This window comes from Dermochelys coriacea, chromosome 18, assembly GCF_009764565.3.
Source record: "Dermochelys coriacea isolate rDerCor1 chromosome 18, rDerCor1.pri.v4, whole genome shotgun sequence".
NCBI classification, from domain to species: Eukaryota; Metazoa; Chordata; order Testudines; family Dermochelyidae; genus Dermochelys; species Dermochelys coriacea.
Window position 1 is genome coordinate 5,195,809 of NC_050085.1, and position 16,348 is coordinate 5,212,156.

General features: G+C 45.6%; 1 protein-coding gene across 1 annotated transcript; it reads left to right on the forward strand.

The window, feature by feature from the left end:
• The first annotated feature begins 969 nt into the window (after positions 1-969).
• LOC122457100 (kelch repeat and BTB domain-containing protein 8-like) lies at positions 970-11,518 on the forward strand. The gene is given in 8 exon segments (XM_043500196.1): positions 970-979; positions 6,228-6,356; positions 6,975-7,053; positions 8,620-8,645; positions 8,648-8,846; positions 8,976-9,415; positions 9,418-9,979; positions 9,981-11,518. Coding segments are annotated over 8 exon segments (1,869 nt in total). The 3' UTR covers positions 10,405-11,518.
• The last annotated feature ends 4,830 nt before the right edge of the window (positions 11,519-16,348 follow it).

The window sequence follows — 16,348 nt, forward strand, 5'->3', positions numbered from 1 at the left end:
GATTTGGGCATGCTCCAACACTCTCCCAGCTACCTGCGGCTCAACGGGATTCAGAAAATGCTTCTTGTGGAGTGATCTTGCGGGCTGCAGGGTATGGAGTGTGCCGAGTGCATTTACCATGTGAGGAATGTGTTGTTAACCACCAGGATACACTGCTTACTCTATAGAGAGGGGAAAGGATGCCCTTTCTGTGCGTGATGCTGTCATGTGGCCAACTGGGGAAGTTGTGCCACAGCAACAGCATCCATGCTTTGAGCTGAATCAAAGGTGTAACCTATGGTCCCAGGATCACCTGGAGCCTTGGCCAGCCACTACTGAACTTTTGGGGAGAAGGGAAGGAAATTGTAATGATTGATTTGTGTGCTGGCTTCCTGCTTCCTGTTCTATTTCCTGGTTTCTGCTCCCTGAACTCAGTCTTCTTTTTCCCGTTTCAGGCTCTGTGTGTGTGTGTGTGTGTGTGTGTAGCTACTCAGGGACGCTACTACACATCTGCTGTTCAGACTTTTATCGTGGTTTTTTAAACTATTACTGACTTAATCAGTTCATGGTTATTACATGTTTTGATTGACAACCTACCTGCATGTCTTGCTTCAGGGTGCATGTGTGTATATGTGTTCTGGATTGCTATTCTGGGGTGCATCAGGGGGTAACAGAAGCATAGTTGACCAATCTGTTATTTATAAAACACTTTATCTTTTTTCCTCTGACACCTGGGGTTTTCTTCACTGTGCACTGATATATTCTGGTGTCTCTGGTCCAGTGGGATGCCCCCTTAAACAGCTGATAAACATGATAATTGTATTGATTGGAAAACATGATAATTTTTTTTTTACATTTCTCTTATTTTCAATCATCTGAATTTATACCCAGAGGAACTTAGTGATCATCTAGTCTGACCTCCTTTGTAGCACATCTTTTAGAAAAACATCCAATCTTGATTTTAAAATGGTCAATTATGGAGAATCCACCATGACCCCTGGTAAATTGTTTCAATAATTAATTAGCCTCACTGTCAAAAATCTACACCTTATATCTACAGCCTGAATTTGTCTGGCTTCAACTTCCAGCCATTGGATCATGTTATGCCTTTCTCTGCTAGATTGAAGAGCTTGTTATTAAATATTTGTTCCCCAGGTAGATACTTATAGACTGTGATCAAGTCACCCCTTAACCTACTGTTTGTTAAGCTAAATAGACTGAGATTTTTGAGTCTGTCACTGTAAGGCAGGTTTTCTAATCCTTTAATCATTCTTGGGGCTCTTCTCTGAACCCACTCCAGTTTATCAACATCCTTCTTGAATTATGGACACCAAAAGTGGACATAATATTCCAGCAGCAGTTGCACCAGTGTCAAATGTGGAGGTAAAATAACCTTTCCACACCTACTGGAGATTCCTCTTTTTAAGCATCTCAGGATCACATAAGCTCTTTAGGCCACAGCGTCACCTTGGGAGCTCAAGTTCCTTCACTAGTCCCAAATCTCCATTCTGTACTTCCCATCAGCAATGATTTTACATTACAAGTGTATAGATTAAAGAGCCAGTTCTGACATCTTACACATTCTTTGGATACTGGGCAAGGTTCAAAAGGGGGCCACTTTAGGCACCTAAATCCAGCATTTTGGTGCCACCACCCAGCTTCTGCCTAATCCTGAAGGCTCCTAAAGTACCTAGGTGCCTAAAGTTTCCACCCTTAAAGTCTCCAAGGTGTCTAAATTTCAGCAGCTGGGCAGGCGTTTAGCCATATAAACCTGACACCACCCAGCAACTCAGAGCTTAACTTGTACCTAAGTTCCAGTGGAATTCACAAACTAGGCACTCACCTACCTATCTTGCCTTTAGGCCCTGATCTGGTAGATGTGCTCAGAGCCCATCTAAACCCACACAAAAGCTGGCCAGGAGGAGGTGGTACCTGGCTTATAACCTTTAGCCCAGTGGTTAGAGCACTCTCCTAGAATGTAAGAAACCTGGGTTTAAATTCTTCCTCCCCCTGCTGTGGCATAGACATGAAATTGGTTCTCTCACCACTCACCTGTGTGCCCTGACTAAGCTAGCCAACACTTTGCTGTGATCAGAGTGCCCAACTAAAAGCAATGCTAGGTGCTATATCTGTCTTCAAGTAACTGAACTAGCACCAGAGACCCGGGTTACATTTTAACACAATGCAGTTAGCCTGTGGAACTCATTGCCACAAGATATGAGGACAAGTGTATGATGGATTCAAAAAAGGATTGGATGCATAGAAGAACATCCAGTTACAGTGATGGAAAGTAAGAAAATATGAAAAGTTTGGAGGGGATACAAAGATATTCTATAGCAAATCTCTCGCAGTCTCTCTTGTTGATGTGGTTCATCTATGTATAAATAATTATATATAAGCTGGAACAGAACCTGGGTGTCCTATTTTCCCAGGAAGTATCATAACCACACGAATACAGTGTAAGTCTCTACTAGTGGCCCACTGAATATTTATTTATGTGTACAGTGGACCTACTTCAATAGGAGAGACGGAGAAAACCCTGGCCAGAGTATCCATAACCCAGTGATTAGAGTGCTTCCTGGCTAACGTAAGAAATATGTGTTCTAGTACATGCACCACATCAGAGAGAGGCAGGATTTCATAGATTCATAGATACTAAGGTCAGAAGGGACCATTCTGATCATCTAGTCTGACCTCCTGCACAACGCAGGCCACAGAATCTCACCCACCCCCTCCTACGAAAAACCTCACCTATGTCTGAGCTATTGAAGTCCTCAAATCGTGGTTTAAAGACTTCAAAGAGCAGAGAATCCTCCCTCAAGTGACCCATGCCCCATGCTGAACCCAGGTCTCCTGCATCCTGAGGAAGTGCTCTAACCATTAGCATAAAAGTTACAAGGAGGTCACCATCTTCCCCACCCCTGACTGTTTTGTGAATCTAGATCTCCTTTGCTTGTGTTAAAATGCCCAAAATAGAAACACAAGTTTTGTTTCGGGTTGAATGAAATGTTTTGTTCAGCAAAATCCATGATCTGCCCAGAGCTACTCATCAAGAGCCACCTTTAAACTAGTGGGTTTCGTCCCCACTGTTCCTATTGTGAAGCTGTTCCAGAACTTCCCTCCTTTAATTCTTCTAGTTCCCAGAATAAATGTATCCAGGGCCAGTTTATCCACATTTCCTCACATGTTGACATTGTCCTTTAGCTTCTCCCTCCTTGGTGTTCACCCGCCTTATTTAAGGGGGTTCTCTGAGGTCAGGCAAGGGCCTAAACGCACAGGGAGGATGCGGGTTTTACTCAGCTCCGTTGGGGCACAGAAAGGCTCACTGCTCCCTCCTCACTGTTTCCTCTTTCCTCAACTCAGGGACCTCCCATCCCCTCCTGGAATCTCCCTTCAATAGGAGACTACATTTCATTTGCCCGGTGACTCCTTTTTTTCCCCAAAGGCTTTTGCCACTGCCCTCCCCATCCACTCAGGCACCTGCTCCCATCTCTCTGAGGGCTGACACGCCTGCTGTCTGGAGATGGACCCAGGCTGAGACCTGCAAACTCTGGGGCTGCAGTTCCAGGCAGCAGCATTCCCTGCTTCCAACCAAGATGCCTCTTCCTGGCCAGTCAGAACTCAGAAGGCAAAGCATTGTGAGCGCAGCTGGTGTAACCCTTGTGAGGTGGAGCTATCAGCACAGCCACGGTTCTGACTGGTTTCTGCATAGGGAGGGGCAGGGCCTAGCCTAATATGTACAGAACATGAGTTACATCTGCATGGCTCCTGAGAAGCTGTGATGGTTAGTGGCTGCTGGTGGCCCAGGTAGGTGATTGGTAATGAGGCCTGGAGGGTGTGTGTGGGGTTAGATAGATAGATAGATAGATAGACTGTAATTCCTTGTTTCCTCATCACCTTACTAATCTTACTTCCCATCTGCAATTGTACAGCCTGAGCTTCTCATCTCAACAGATCTCCCTTCTAAGCCAGGGTAAGTCTGATCTGTGCTTGGAGGAGAGACCTCTGTTGAACAGCTTGGCGCTCCAGGAAGCAGGGTGGCACTGCCCGCTGTGAGTCAGCACTGACTCGCCCTCTGTGCTGGAGATGCTATCTCCTGGGTGGCTCTTAAGGATGAAGTCCCAACCTCTTGGCGATGGTTAAAGAGTCCACTGCTTTCTCTGCCACGCCCACTGCACAGTGGCACAGGTGGGGTTTTGAATGGCCTCCTCCATCCTAAAGACTCAAGAGATGTAGTTCTTTAGCCCAGAACATCCCCCTCGTCTCTCACAACAAACCAGCTTGATTCTTCCAAGCTGGTCCCTGTGCAAGATTAGATTAACCACATGAAACATTTTTGTAGTTGGCCTCCTTTGCTTGAATCTACAGCATGGGGAAAGTTAGACCTGTGGGCAGGGCAGAGGGAAGTTCTTCCTTGGCCTCTGTCTTGCATGCACACAAGTCTGGAGAAGTGTGTCCTCAGTGCAGTGGTAGCTTTATTTCCCTGCCTAGCTGTCCTCTGACTCCTGTTCATGTGGCTAGAGAGAGGGTCAGTATGGTGTGTTAACAGAGGGGGTCTCTAAAGAGAGACTGGGTGCTAGGGAGCTCCCTTGAGTCTCCTGCGATGGGGGGCACCAACTCCACACCCAGCTGGCCAAGGAAGGGTGAAAGCCTGAGAAAGGAAAGAGGCTTTTTGCTGACTGAAAATACCAGTGCTGCTAATCCTGGAGGGAGGCCCTGCCAGCCGGGGCTTGTTAGGGAGAAGGAATTTTAAAAGGAGGCAGCAAAGTCTAGCTGGCTTTCCTATGGGAGGAGACCTGGGTCCTCACTCCATGCTTTACACAACTCACTGAGTTGCAAAGAGATAGAGACTGTGCAGGAGCAATAGTTCTTGCTGGCCCCTGAAAGAAAGACTCAGGATCTGCTTGAGCCCAGCTAGCAGAGGGGGTTGTGCTGGGACCTCTACTTTACCTTTCCTCCTGTCAAGGTGCTGATACTATAGAAGAGTATGCCCCTTTTCCTTCTTTGAAGAGGCCATGCTATCTTGAATGGTGAGGAAGGATGGGTGGCTTCAGGTAGAGACACAGCTTTAGGAAGTGAGCCAGTCTGCTGCTTTGGGGTATCAGGAGAAAAATAGCTGCTCTCTGTAATACCCTCAGACTAAAAACCTTCTCTCCTCTCACTGCAGGATGCTGTTGTGGGGAGGGTATTAGCCTGGATCTTCCAAAATATGGGTTTGATTCTTGCCTCTGCCACATATGTCCTATGTGGTATTAGGCAAATCACTTCCATTCTCAGTGCCTCCTTTCCCCTTCTGTAGGATGGGGATAATCCCCCTAGGGTTGCTGTGAGAATAAAAACCATTAAGGATTGAAGTGCTCATACAGTGCAGTAAGGAGCTAATTAGATAGAGGTGAGCAAACCACGCTGCTGCTGGATGAGCACACTTCATCCCCAGCAAACCAGGAAATTCCTTGTCCCAGTTACAGAAAATACCTCTGTGTGCAGTGGCATGAACACTTCTAGTGTTGCTGGTATTTGTGGTTGTATGCAAGGCTGCAGTTATTATCTGTTACTGATCCAGTTACAGACAAGCCTCTGTAGCAGTGTTTTGGGCTCTGACATGTTGGTTTTGGCAGAGGAGTTTGCTCTGGGTTCTTGTTACTGTCCTAGCATTTGTGGCACCTTAGAGACTAACAAATTTATTAGAGCATAAGCTTTCGTGAGCTACAGCTCACTTCATCGGATGCATCCGATGAAGTGAGCTGTAGCTCACGAAAGCTTATGCTCTAATAAATTTGTTAGTCTCTAAGGTGCCACAAGTACTCCTTTTCTTTTTGCGAATACAGACTAACACGGCTGCTACTCTGAAACCTGTCCTAGCATTGTAATTGGTGTAGAAACAAAGGCCAAAACAACCACTGGTCTTGACTACCTTGACTCGTGTATATTTTTGGCTTGCCAGTGCTGAAACAGCTTAGGCTTGACTTCCAGAACTGCTATGCCCTGGAGTTTCTATTGACGGCACTTGGTGCTGGGGGAACTCTGCACTTCTGGAGATGTCCCTTCTGGCCTTGGAATCTCTGAATCCAAGATTGGACAAAACCAGGGGGTCCTACTGAGAATGTTGGCTGAGGTCAGCTCCACTGTCTAAGAAAATTTCACTTCCAAGGGAGACCTGGAAAAGGCTGTGAAATCAATTTTCTCTGGCAATTAGTTACCAACGTCTTATCCTTTCTTAAATGGAAGGACTGGCTAGTGACACCAAGCCACCCTGATTACTGAATCTGATTTTTTTTTTAAAGTGGCTTGGAACATAGATTGTGCACCAGCATGGGAAGGCAGGGAGGAAAACATGGTAAATACACCTAAACTACTAGAATACTTCATGAGAGAAGGTAAGTTTATGGCTTTCCAATTTGACCCAATGTAGAACAGGTTCTGGCTGACATTTGGGCAACGTTCTGTGGGATGCTCCATGAAAGATGAACTGTCAGGTCTGTAAACATTCCCCCATCAACTGCCATGAAGGCAAATACCTCTTTAAGTGCTGGCAAAAGCTCTTTAAGTGCTGGCAAAAGATGATAACTTTAGAGCCCTGGAGACCAAAGGCCTCTGTGCCCATCTAGAGCAGGAACAGCAGAGGTGACAGCTAGGCAAGCTCCCTACACCCCAGTGCCTCATGACCTAGTGCACCAGCAGCCCACTCCCCATTGCCCAGTCAGCCACTGTCATTCTGAGTCGGACAGCAAGGGAGAGAGTTGATGCCAGTGGTGGTGGATTTGTTGTGGTGGACCCCAGGCCGTTAGGGTCTTGCATTAGTCATCTGAACTACTTCTCAAAATCCACTAACCAGCTGAGAGTGGCACCCATGAAGCAGGCTCTTTCCACCCGTCTGTGTAGCTACCACAAGGTATTACAGCAGGTGTTATGGCCCTTCAGACAGAACTCTCTCCCCTGGATGTTTCTGTGCAGTGTCTAACAGCAGCCTTGTCTTGGCTTCCCCATTCCTACAGCTTTAAAGCAGCTATACCAGGACCAGCTGCTCTGTGATGCCACCATAGTTGCTGAAGGAAAGAGATTCCCATGTCACAGGTAAAGATTTCAGTATTTTTTTATGAAATTACAAGTTTGATTGATAAAGGTAATATACTTATATTCTGTAGGTCATTGGACTCAGTATTGCATGATGTCTTGATTTTAAAAATATAAAATTTAACACTGCACACATTAAATTGATTAAAAATGGCAAATGATCAGGTCTAACTGTAAATGGGGAATCCTCACTTAGGTGAATTTCTGGTGGGGTCCTGCACAGATTGGTTCTTGGCCCTATGCTACCTAATACTTGTAACTCTTCTGCCAGGTGAAGTCTGCAGCAATGAAGGCCACATTCAATTTCTAGGGATTCCTCTTACACTACAACATGGAACTGGCTTGAGCTTCCACCCAGTAATCTGGGAAAACTAGGCCCCACTACGTGGCAGTATTTCCCCACTGGCAAGCACTGAGTCTGTGTGTAACAAAAGAACCCTTATCAAAAGGGACTCAAGCATTAGCACATCATTCTCCTCTCCCTCCACTGCATCCCACTCACAGTTGGCTGTCATTGGTCAACAAAGATCTTAATTCTGCATTTCCTGACCCGAGTTCAATTTACCGACCCTCTCCACTGACCTTGCTACAACAACACTGCATACAACTCTCACCGAGGCATACTTTTAGACAATCGTGGAATACAGGAATTGCATTGCCCACCAATGCAATCCAGACTCTGATGCAGAACACTGTGCCCGTTCTTAGCAAAGGCAAGCAGGACAACCTGCTGAAACAGAATTATGAGGGCCGCATATAACAGCAGAACTTTAAACTTTGCCAGTGAAGCTGGGTTAGCGTAGGAATTGTCAGGCTGGATCAGACCAGTGGTCAGTGTAGTAGTCCAGTCCCCTGTTCTTGCAGTTGCCAACAGTGAATACTTCAGAGGAAAATATGTAAGTGGTTTTGCTTTGTTTTTGTCTTGGAATACTCTATTGATGGGGTAACTTTTTTCCCTCCGAGGTTGGCATCTGACCCAGCAGCCTTTATATACCTTCCAATGGGTATTACCTTGCATTTATCAACACTGAAGAATCTGCTGTTGTTGCCCATTCATGTAGTTTTGTTAGGTCCCTCTAAAGTTCCCCATTCATCTTCAGCTTTGACTAATGTAAATTGTTACCTTTGCTGTTCATTATTTCTTCTAGATTGCTAATACATTAAACAACCCAGTTCTAGTATCTTCATTTATTTTGGGAATCCAATGTTAACCTCTTACAAAAATGAAACTGTTTGATCTATATTACTTGCTCTCGCCTCATATGAGGGACTCTATTAGGTAATCAAAGTGTTATCATTATCTCAATGTTTGTCTCCACCTTCAGCAACAGTTAAAAGTACCCTTTAACACCATGTTGCAATACTAGTCGAAGGAGAGGGTGCCTCTTACTGAGCCAATAATACCACTTCCTGCAGCCTGCTGGCCTTTCCTTGGATGTCTCCTTTCCAAAATCTGATCAGGTCTTGCTCTGCTCTGCCAGAGAGCTAAGGAGGTCGGAGCCCCTTGAGGGAGGCAGAACTGTAGCTGGTGTGTGTTCCATTAATCCTATTCCCCTATCCCCATAGGTTGCTGGTGGCAGCTGTCAGCCCTTACTCAAGGGTATCTTTACCAGCTCCTTCAAGGAATCCCAGGATGGAGAAGTTGTGCTTCAGGACATGGCCTCTTCCATTGTGCATACCATACTGAACTATTTGTACACAGGGGAGATCTCTCTTACTAAAGAGTCTGCCCAGGGGCTCTTTGTAGCAGCCAGCAGGCTTCAGGTTCTCCCCCTGCTGGAGATCTGCACCAGGTAATACAACAGAACCGGCTACCCTTAGGTTTGGTCTTGGGGGCAGAGGGAGGCTAATGCATGTGTAAAAATGTCTCTCACACTTACGATCTACCCAGTAACATTCCAATCTCTGGCTATTCCGACCAGGTTCCTTGTGGAGAATGTCTCCATTGAGAACTGCCTTGTGTATTATGCGCTGGCTTATGCACACAACAATGAAGCTCTGCTTGGTGTCGCCATGAAACTCATTACCACAAACTTTGGGCACCTCTCCAAAGAGGAGGATGACTTCTTACATCTGGACCTCAGCACTCTGGTCAGCATAATCTCTCTGGATGGCCTCATGGTCGCTTCTGAGCTGGTTATCTACCAGGCTGTGAAATGCTGGATGAGGTTTCAAACAACTGAGCATAGCCTTCTCATTGGTGAGCTGATGAAGCACATCTGCTTCCCGCTCCTTAGCCAGGATGAGGTCCGGGAGGTCCAGTCATACTGGGAACACTGTCTGGATGTTCAGATTTGGCAGAAGAAGCTGGACAGTAAAGATGGACCATTTGATTCTAGAGCACTCAGGCAGGGAATGTATAATGAGTATATTGTGTGGGTCTGTCCAGGTGGATAAGCAAATGGATGGAAAATGAGGAGTTTCATGTGTGCTATTTTGACCCTCGAAAAGAGAACTGGGAAAAGCTGCCGGCTTTGAATTCCCTGTACTCTCCAGCCTGTGTGGCAGTGGGTGACAAGCTGTATGTATCCGGAGGCACCCTTGGGGACAAATCTCACTCGGATGCCCTTCACAAATATGACTTCCTTAAAGGCCAGTGGATACATCTGCCTGCCATGTCGGTACCTCGTGCTTCTCATAGGTTTTTAGCTTGTAACCAGAAGCTTTATGCTTTGGGAGGCTGTTGCAGGCTTGAAAATTACTTTGATTCTACAGAGTGCTTTGACTTGATGGAGAAGATCTCGAGTCCCATCTCTAGGCTGCCATTTGCTCTGAGCTGTTCTGCCTCTGCTGTGCTCAAGGACAAACTTTACTTAATAGGTGGAGAGAGAAAAAACAACTTGCTCCCAGAGATGTATAGGGGAGTTCTGATCTATGACGTTAACTCTGGCACATGGACACGGGCTCCTCTGGCGGTAGAGTGCTGCTTTGAATAATGGGATCGATGTCCTTGGTGGCTATTCCAAGGAAAGAATGAGACGCCTTCCTGTTAGGTCCCCTTTTCCAGGAATTATTTGTGGCTCCGCTCTGTGTTTCTTCATCAGTGAGGACGGCAGAATGGACGAGGATGTTTTTGTTCCACAATTGCCAAGAGGAATTGCTGGTGCTGGTGTGGTGCAGTGGGAGAGGAGAATCTATGTGTTGGGAGGGGAGAATTGCTGGGTATATACTAACCCCAATGTACATAATGAAAGTCCAGGCACATATGACACCATTTACTTTTGGGAACCCAGTGACCTCACCTGGACTGAATGCCCAGAAAACCTCCCTATTGTTGATGATGGGGTAAGTGGGTTTGGGTGTGTGATGATGAAGATACCAAAAAAACACATTCTCTCCCTCTTGCCCTAAAGGGGACAGTAGGAGTGTGGCTATTCAGCAGGTACATGTATAGCTGCTGTTAATGTTTTCTAAAGCCTACACCTCTCAGGGTTGTCTGCAGGGGAAAAGTCACAAGAATATCTGCCCCCAGATGCCTTGTCTTAGCCTAACCATAGATTTTTTTTTAACAGAAATCCAAGGGACGGCATTTGAAATTAAGACACTTGATTCAACCAATAGTATGTGAGATTGAAACCCAATAACTATCTTTACATGCCTTGACTTCATGCTTACCTATTTTATTCCCAAAAGTTGAGCAGCCTCCCTTTTCTTTGCTATGGAGTCTTGGTAGCTGGGGATGGTCACTGCTGGAGTATATGATGACTCAAACTACCTGGAGCTAATATTTTAAGTATTGTGTGAAGGAAGATTCCCTTCCTTCCACACTTACTACTTAAACATGTTTTTAATTGCCTATTTCTTGATGTCTGGGTAAGTGGGGATTTTTTGTGTGTGCTTTTTGTTGTTTTATCTTTGACACTCAAGGTGATGCTAGAATTTTCAGTTCATCTTTTCATTGGATTGTTACAGGGTCTTGTGGTACGGTTGGGGGGCACAGCCAGTCAATAGCCTTCTCCTTAGATGTGATGGTAACTTAACCATCTTTGCTTTTGGTACTTGTTGACTGTCCACACTGATTTAAAATACAAGTAAATGCACAGAAATGTTCAGACTTCTTTAGAGCTGTCAATGAACTCTTTAATCCCTGAAAGTCTCTCCAAACACGGGTTTGTGTTTTTGTTTTGTTTCTAAATTTAGGTATGTAGTCACCTGGCAGACGTGCTTCTCACTCCTAAAACTGGGGACCAGATGTCATTTATCTGGTGTAAAATGTTAAAGGGACGCTCCCCTGCCACTACCTGGGCTGTACCTGTTCCATAAGTAAACTGAGCTGCCCGAAGCTCTAAACTGTCACCAGAACAGCTCTAGCAAGAAACTATTGAAATTCCTCTTCCATTTCAAGGACTCAACACTAAAGATCCAATGTCTGACTAGCAGGTGTGATCTCAAAGGATGTTTTGTCCCCCACCTCAACAAATACTTCTGTAATTCTGTTGCAGCCCTAGTGAGCAGAAATGTTTAAGTTCTGAGGGAACTGGGATTGTTTAGTCTGCGGAAGAGAAGAATGAGGGGGGATTTGATAGCTGCTTTCAACTACCTGAAAGGGGGTTCCAAAGAGGATGGATCTAGACTGTTCTCAGTGGTAGCAGATGACAGAACAAGGAGTAATGGGCTCAAGTTGCAGTGGGGGAGGTTTAGGTTGGATATTAGGAAAAACTTTTTCACTAGGAAGGTGGTGAAACACTGGAATGCGTTACCTAGGGAGGTGGTGAAATCTCCTTCCTTAGAAGTTTTTAAGGTCAGGCTTGACAAAGCCCTGGCTGGAATGATTTAGTTGGGGATTGGTCCTGCTTTGAGGTCCTCCTGAGGTCCCTTCCAACCCTGATATTCTATGATTCTATAGAGTTGTGTCCCTGACAGTCTTGGCTAATGGGATTTAGGGGATTTCTCGGCCTCTCCCAAATATCCATTAGCAAAGAGGGCAAAATGAGCCCTGGGCTGAGACCCCCAGGACAAATATGAACCTAAAGGCCAATGTGTATGTTGAGTCTCCCCATGGGGCTCTGGGGAGCAGGGCAGGCATGTGTGATAAATTCCATCCAATATCCCCCTTATGTCCCAGCCCAGGGACATCTCCGCCTACCTATTAGTCCTGTGCTCCCCTTGGCAGCAGCAAACAAGGTACATGTCCCACTGCCCAAGAGACCCCAGTCTGGGCTAAAGGCACTTCCAGGCTTTTCCTCTCTCCCTGCCTGGGAATTAAGGTCAAATCTTTACAGAGAGTTGAAGAAGCTGGAGCCCAGCAAGTCTGAGTTAATGTCATGGTTTCACAGTGTCTCCTTGGAAGAAACAAATATCTCCTTAATCCCAACTGAGTGGAGTTCAATCAGTTCTTAGCCTGAATGCAGGGCTTGGTCTTCACTCTCATTCCTTAGGTTATCATGCCCCCCAGTGGCTATTTCATTTCCCTCATGGAGTTTACACAGAAACACAATTTCCTTTGCACAGATCCATGAACTGTAACGTTTGTCTCTTGTCAAGCTGGGGCATTAAACGCCATTGAAACTTTCTCTCTTTCAAAGGAAATAACAGACAAAAAGAGGGGACGTGCCTACCTGCCACTCTGTCAGTGGGATAGTCACACCCCTCTTCCTTTGTCTTATTGTTGTTACTTCATGGAAGGTCTGGGAGGGAATAAAAGGCTGAGTTAAGTCCAGGCTGAGGAAAGAAAAGAGCCACCATCCTCCTGAAAATCCCAGTGCCCCAGGGAAAACCTGTCCCTGCTACTGGAATCACTGATGTGCAGGAGATTTGAATGGCAAAGGGATTGTCTGACTAGGCGAGGCGGGGCATGAGCAACAATCTACAGTAATGGCGTTAACAGCAAGCACATGCTAATCATGTTCTGAAGATAAGGGCAATTGCCCCTCATGCTCTGAAGATAAGGGCAATTGCCACACATGCTCTTCAGCCATGGACACAGGTTAAATATTGGACAATAATGAGTGTGCTGGGAGAAGCTGGTCCAAACATACAGGTGGAAATAATTCCTCAAAATGCCTTTCCACGGAGAATACAACCATAAGTTAGAGATACACATGAGCTTGTCCTGGTGGAGTGGTTAAACTGAGGGCTTTGGAATCCCTTGGCATCTGCCTGCACAGGTTTGAATATTTGCTAACTACAAAATCCCCAGAGTATTTTGTTTTCAGCCCCACCCACAAAGTCATGGGACCTCCTTGTCAACCACCTCCTGGCACTGGCCAAGTTGGCCATCTATAAATCAAGAAGGAGGGGATTGGACAGGAGGCTTCCCAGCAACCAAGGCTGTGGGGCTGAATTTTGTGCACTTGCCTCTTCAAGTCTCCAGGCAGAGTTCCTCTGGTCAGCATCCACTAGCTCCTAGCACTCTTTTTGAGGAGCAGGGGGTGCCGTCCGGGGTTCTCTGCTTGGTATCCCCTTTGGGAAGCCTGATTCTAAACCTATGGCTTTCAGTCCCACTCCTCTTTTTTCGTTTGTTGGCCCTGGAATCAGCTGATCCTTGTGTTTTCACTGTTGTGCCCCTTCTAAAGAAAGACAGGCCCTTTAGTATGCTAGATGGATCCCCATAGGGATTCATCAGGTTCATGGGGACCAAATAGGCAAATCCTAATTTATTTGCAATGAAAAATCTCCATGAATTGATCAGCCCTGAGCGCACAACAGTCATTCTTAATGGGTTGTAACCAACAATCTCTGCAAACTGATCAGCCCTGAAAGGTCATCAGTCGCTCCAAATTTCCCAGATACCGGCAGTCTCCAGGAACTGTAAGCCCTGAATGAAAAGCAGGTATTCCCAACTTGTTTGGGAAGAAGAATCTGCACAAATTGATCAGCCCTGAAAGATTAGCAGTGACTCCTTTCTTGTTTACCATGAACAAACTCATGGAACTGATGAAGCCGGAATGATCAGCAGTCCGATGAAGTGAGCTGTAGCTCACGAAAGCTTATGCTCAAATAAATTTGTTAGTCTCTAAGGTGCCACAAGTCCTCCTTTTCTTTTTTTTTGTGATTCCTAACTTATTGGCAATGAACAATCATGGGAACCAATAAGCCCCAAATGGTCAACAGGGACAGGAGCAGACTCTGGGATCTGTAAATCCTGAATGATCAGCAGTAACTCCTAACTAGCTAGCAGTGATGAATCTCTGCTAACTGAGAAGCCAAGAATGGTCAGAAGTGACTCCTCACTTGTTTGTCATGAAGAATCTCCGCAAATTGATCACCGCTGCATGGTCAGCAGTCACACCTGATACACTTGATATCAGCAACCTGCAAGCACTTTAAGCCCTTACTGAAAAGCAACAAAGCAATAAATTATTGCAATGATGAATTTGCACAAACTGATCAACCCTGAATGGTCAGCAGGGACTCCTATGTTGTTTGCCATGAACAATTTCTGCAAACCAATTAGCCTTGAATGGGCAAAGGTCATTCCTAACTTGTTTGCAATGAGGTATTTGCATGAGCTGACCAGCCCTGAAAGGTCAGCAGTAACTCCTAACTTTTTTTCAGTGAATAATATCCAGGAACTGACCCCTCTGAATGGTCAGCTGGGACTTCTAACTTCTTTGCTATGAAGCAGCTGGATGAGGTGATATCTTTTATTGGATCAATGTCTGTTGGTGAGAAAGACAAGCTTTTGAGCCCATCAATCCTCATCCTCAAAGGAAACCTTTCAAAAGATGAGCCTGAGAGCTTAAATTCATAACTCTGCTAGACAGGAATCATCATGGTCTGAACAGAAGCGCTATTTATGGCTTATTACCACAATCCTTGCCCCTCTAATCCCCGCCCTTTTTTTGTCCTCTGACTGCAGAGTTGTTAACGGGACACCCTACCTTGAGTGGTCCCTTAGAATAGGTGCCAACTATTTATGCTAAATAATCTGTTACACTTTGCATTTTGCTGTGACATTTGGAGTACCTTTCCCAGGCCTGAAGAAGAGATCTGTGTGGCTCAAAAGCTTGTCTCTCTCAACGTCAGAAACTGGTCCAATAAAAGATATTACCGCACCCACCTTCTCGTTCTTGGAAGCTAACCCTGGCAGAAAAAAACACTATCAAGGGAGCGTTAGAGGAGTGGAAACTGCCTTTAACAAAGACTTTAGCTTGTTAAGTTAGGTCTTAGCCTTAGAGTATTTTTACTTTGTCTGCAACCCTTTCTACCTTTATTCCTTTTACTTGGTGTCACTTAACCCAGTAGTTCTCAACCTCTGTATGCAGAGGTCTTCCAGGGAGCAATCAACTCTTCTAGATCAGTGTTTTTCAACCTGTGGGTTGTGACCCCCCAGGGGGGGTCGCAGGACAGGTTTAGGTGAGTTGCAAGTGTAGGGCCGGTATTAGGGGGTGGCAAGTAGGGCCCCATGAAGCTAAGTTACATGCTTCAGCACTGGGTGGTGGGGCTTGGGTTTCAGCCTTGCCACCCAGGGCTCCGGCTTCAGACAAGGCTCACAAGTGAAAAACAGGCTCAAGTATCAGACTGAAATGTAAGTACAGTATTTATTTTCCAATCGATTTATTTTATAATTATATGGTAAAAATGAGAAAGGAAGCAATTTTTCAGTAATAGTGTGTTGAGACATTTTGTGTCTGATCTGGACTTCTGAAAGGGGTGTAGTAGTCTGGAAAGGTTGAGAACCATGACTTAACCTATTTTCTTTTTTAATAAACTTGTTTTATTTTTACTATAAACCAACCCAGTGCTGTCTTTGAAGGGAAGGATGTGTTTGCCCCAGTAAATTAATAAGCTGTAAGGTTCTGATTTCTTTAAAGAACAGTAAATGTAATATTTTCTGTGAATGTACAGTGGTAGGTGCTGTGCATTGCAAAGAAACAGAGGTGCTCAGGAGCTGGAGTTCACTGATTGTTACCTGCTAGGCAAGGTCTGGCCTGGGAGAGCCTTGAGGAGTTTGTTGGTGAGGAGGACAGACTGGTGTGGCAGGAAGCTGACGCACAGTCTAACCCCCAGCCAAGCTCACTCTTGCTTAAGAAGAGGTAACACAGTGGCTCCCAGTTCTAGGCATCCCAGGAGCATGTTACACTTGGTCTGCTATATCAGTGGACTTCAGTGTAGAACTGCCATGTTTCCAGAACAATCAGTAATCCTGGTTGTAGTCAACCTCCTAACAAAGATGGCACACGTCCTACTGTTCCTGTACTGTACTGTTCCTACTGCGTGGGAGATGGCTCGACTCATCCTGCAAAATGTCTTCCATTAACCCAGGTTACTGAGGGCATTGCATTGGACTGGGGACTCTGTTCATCTCCTGATTCTGGTGGGAATTTCTCAGACACCTTCGTGGCATCGAGTC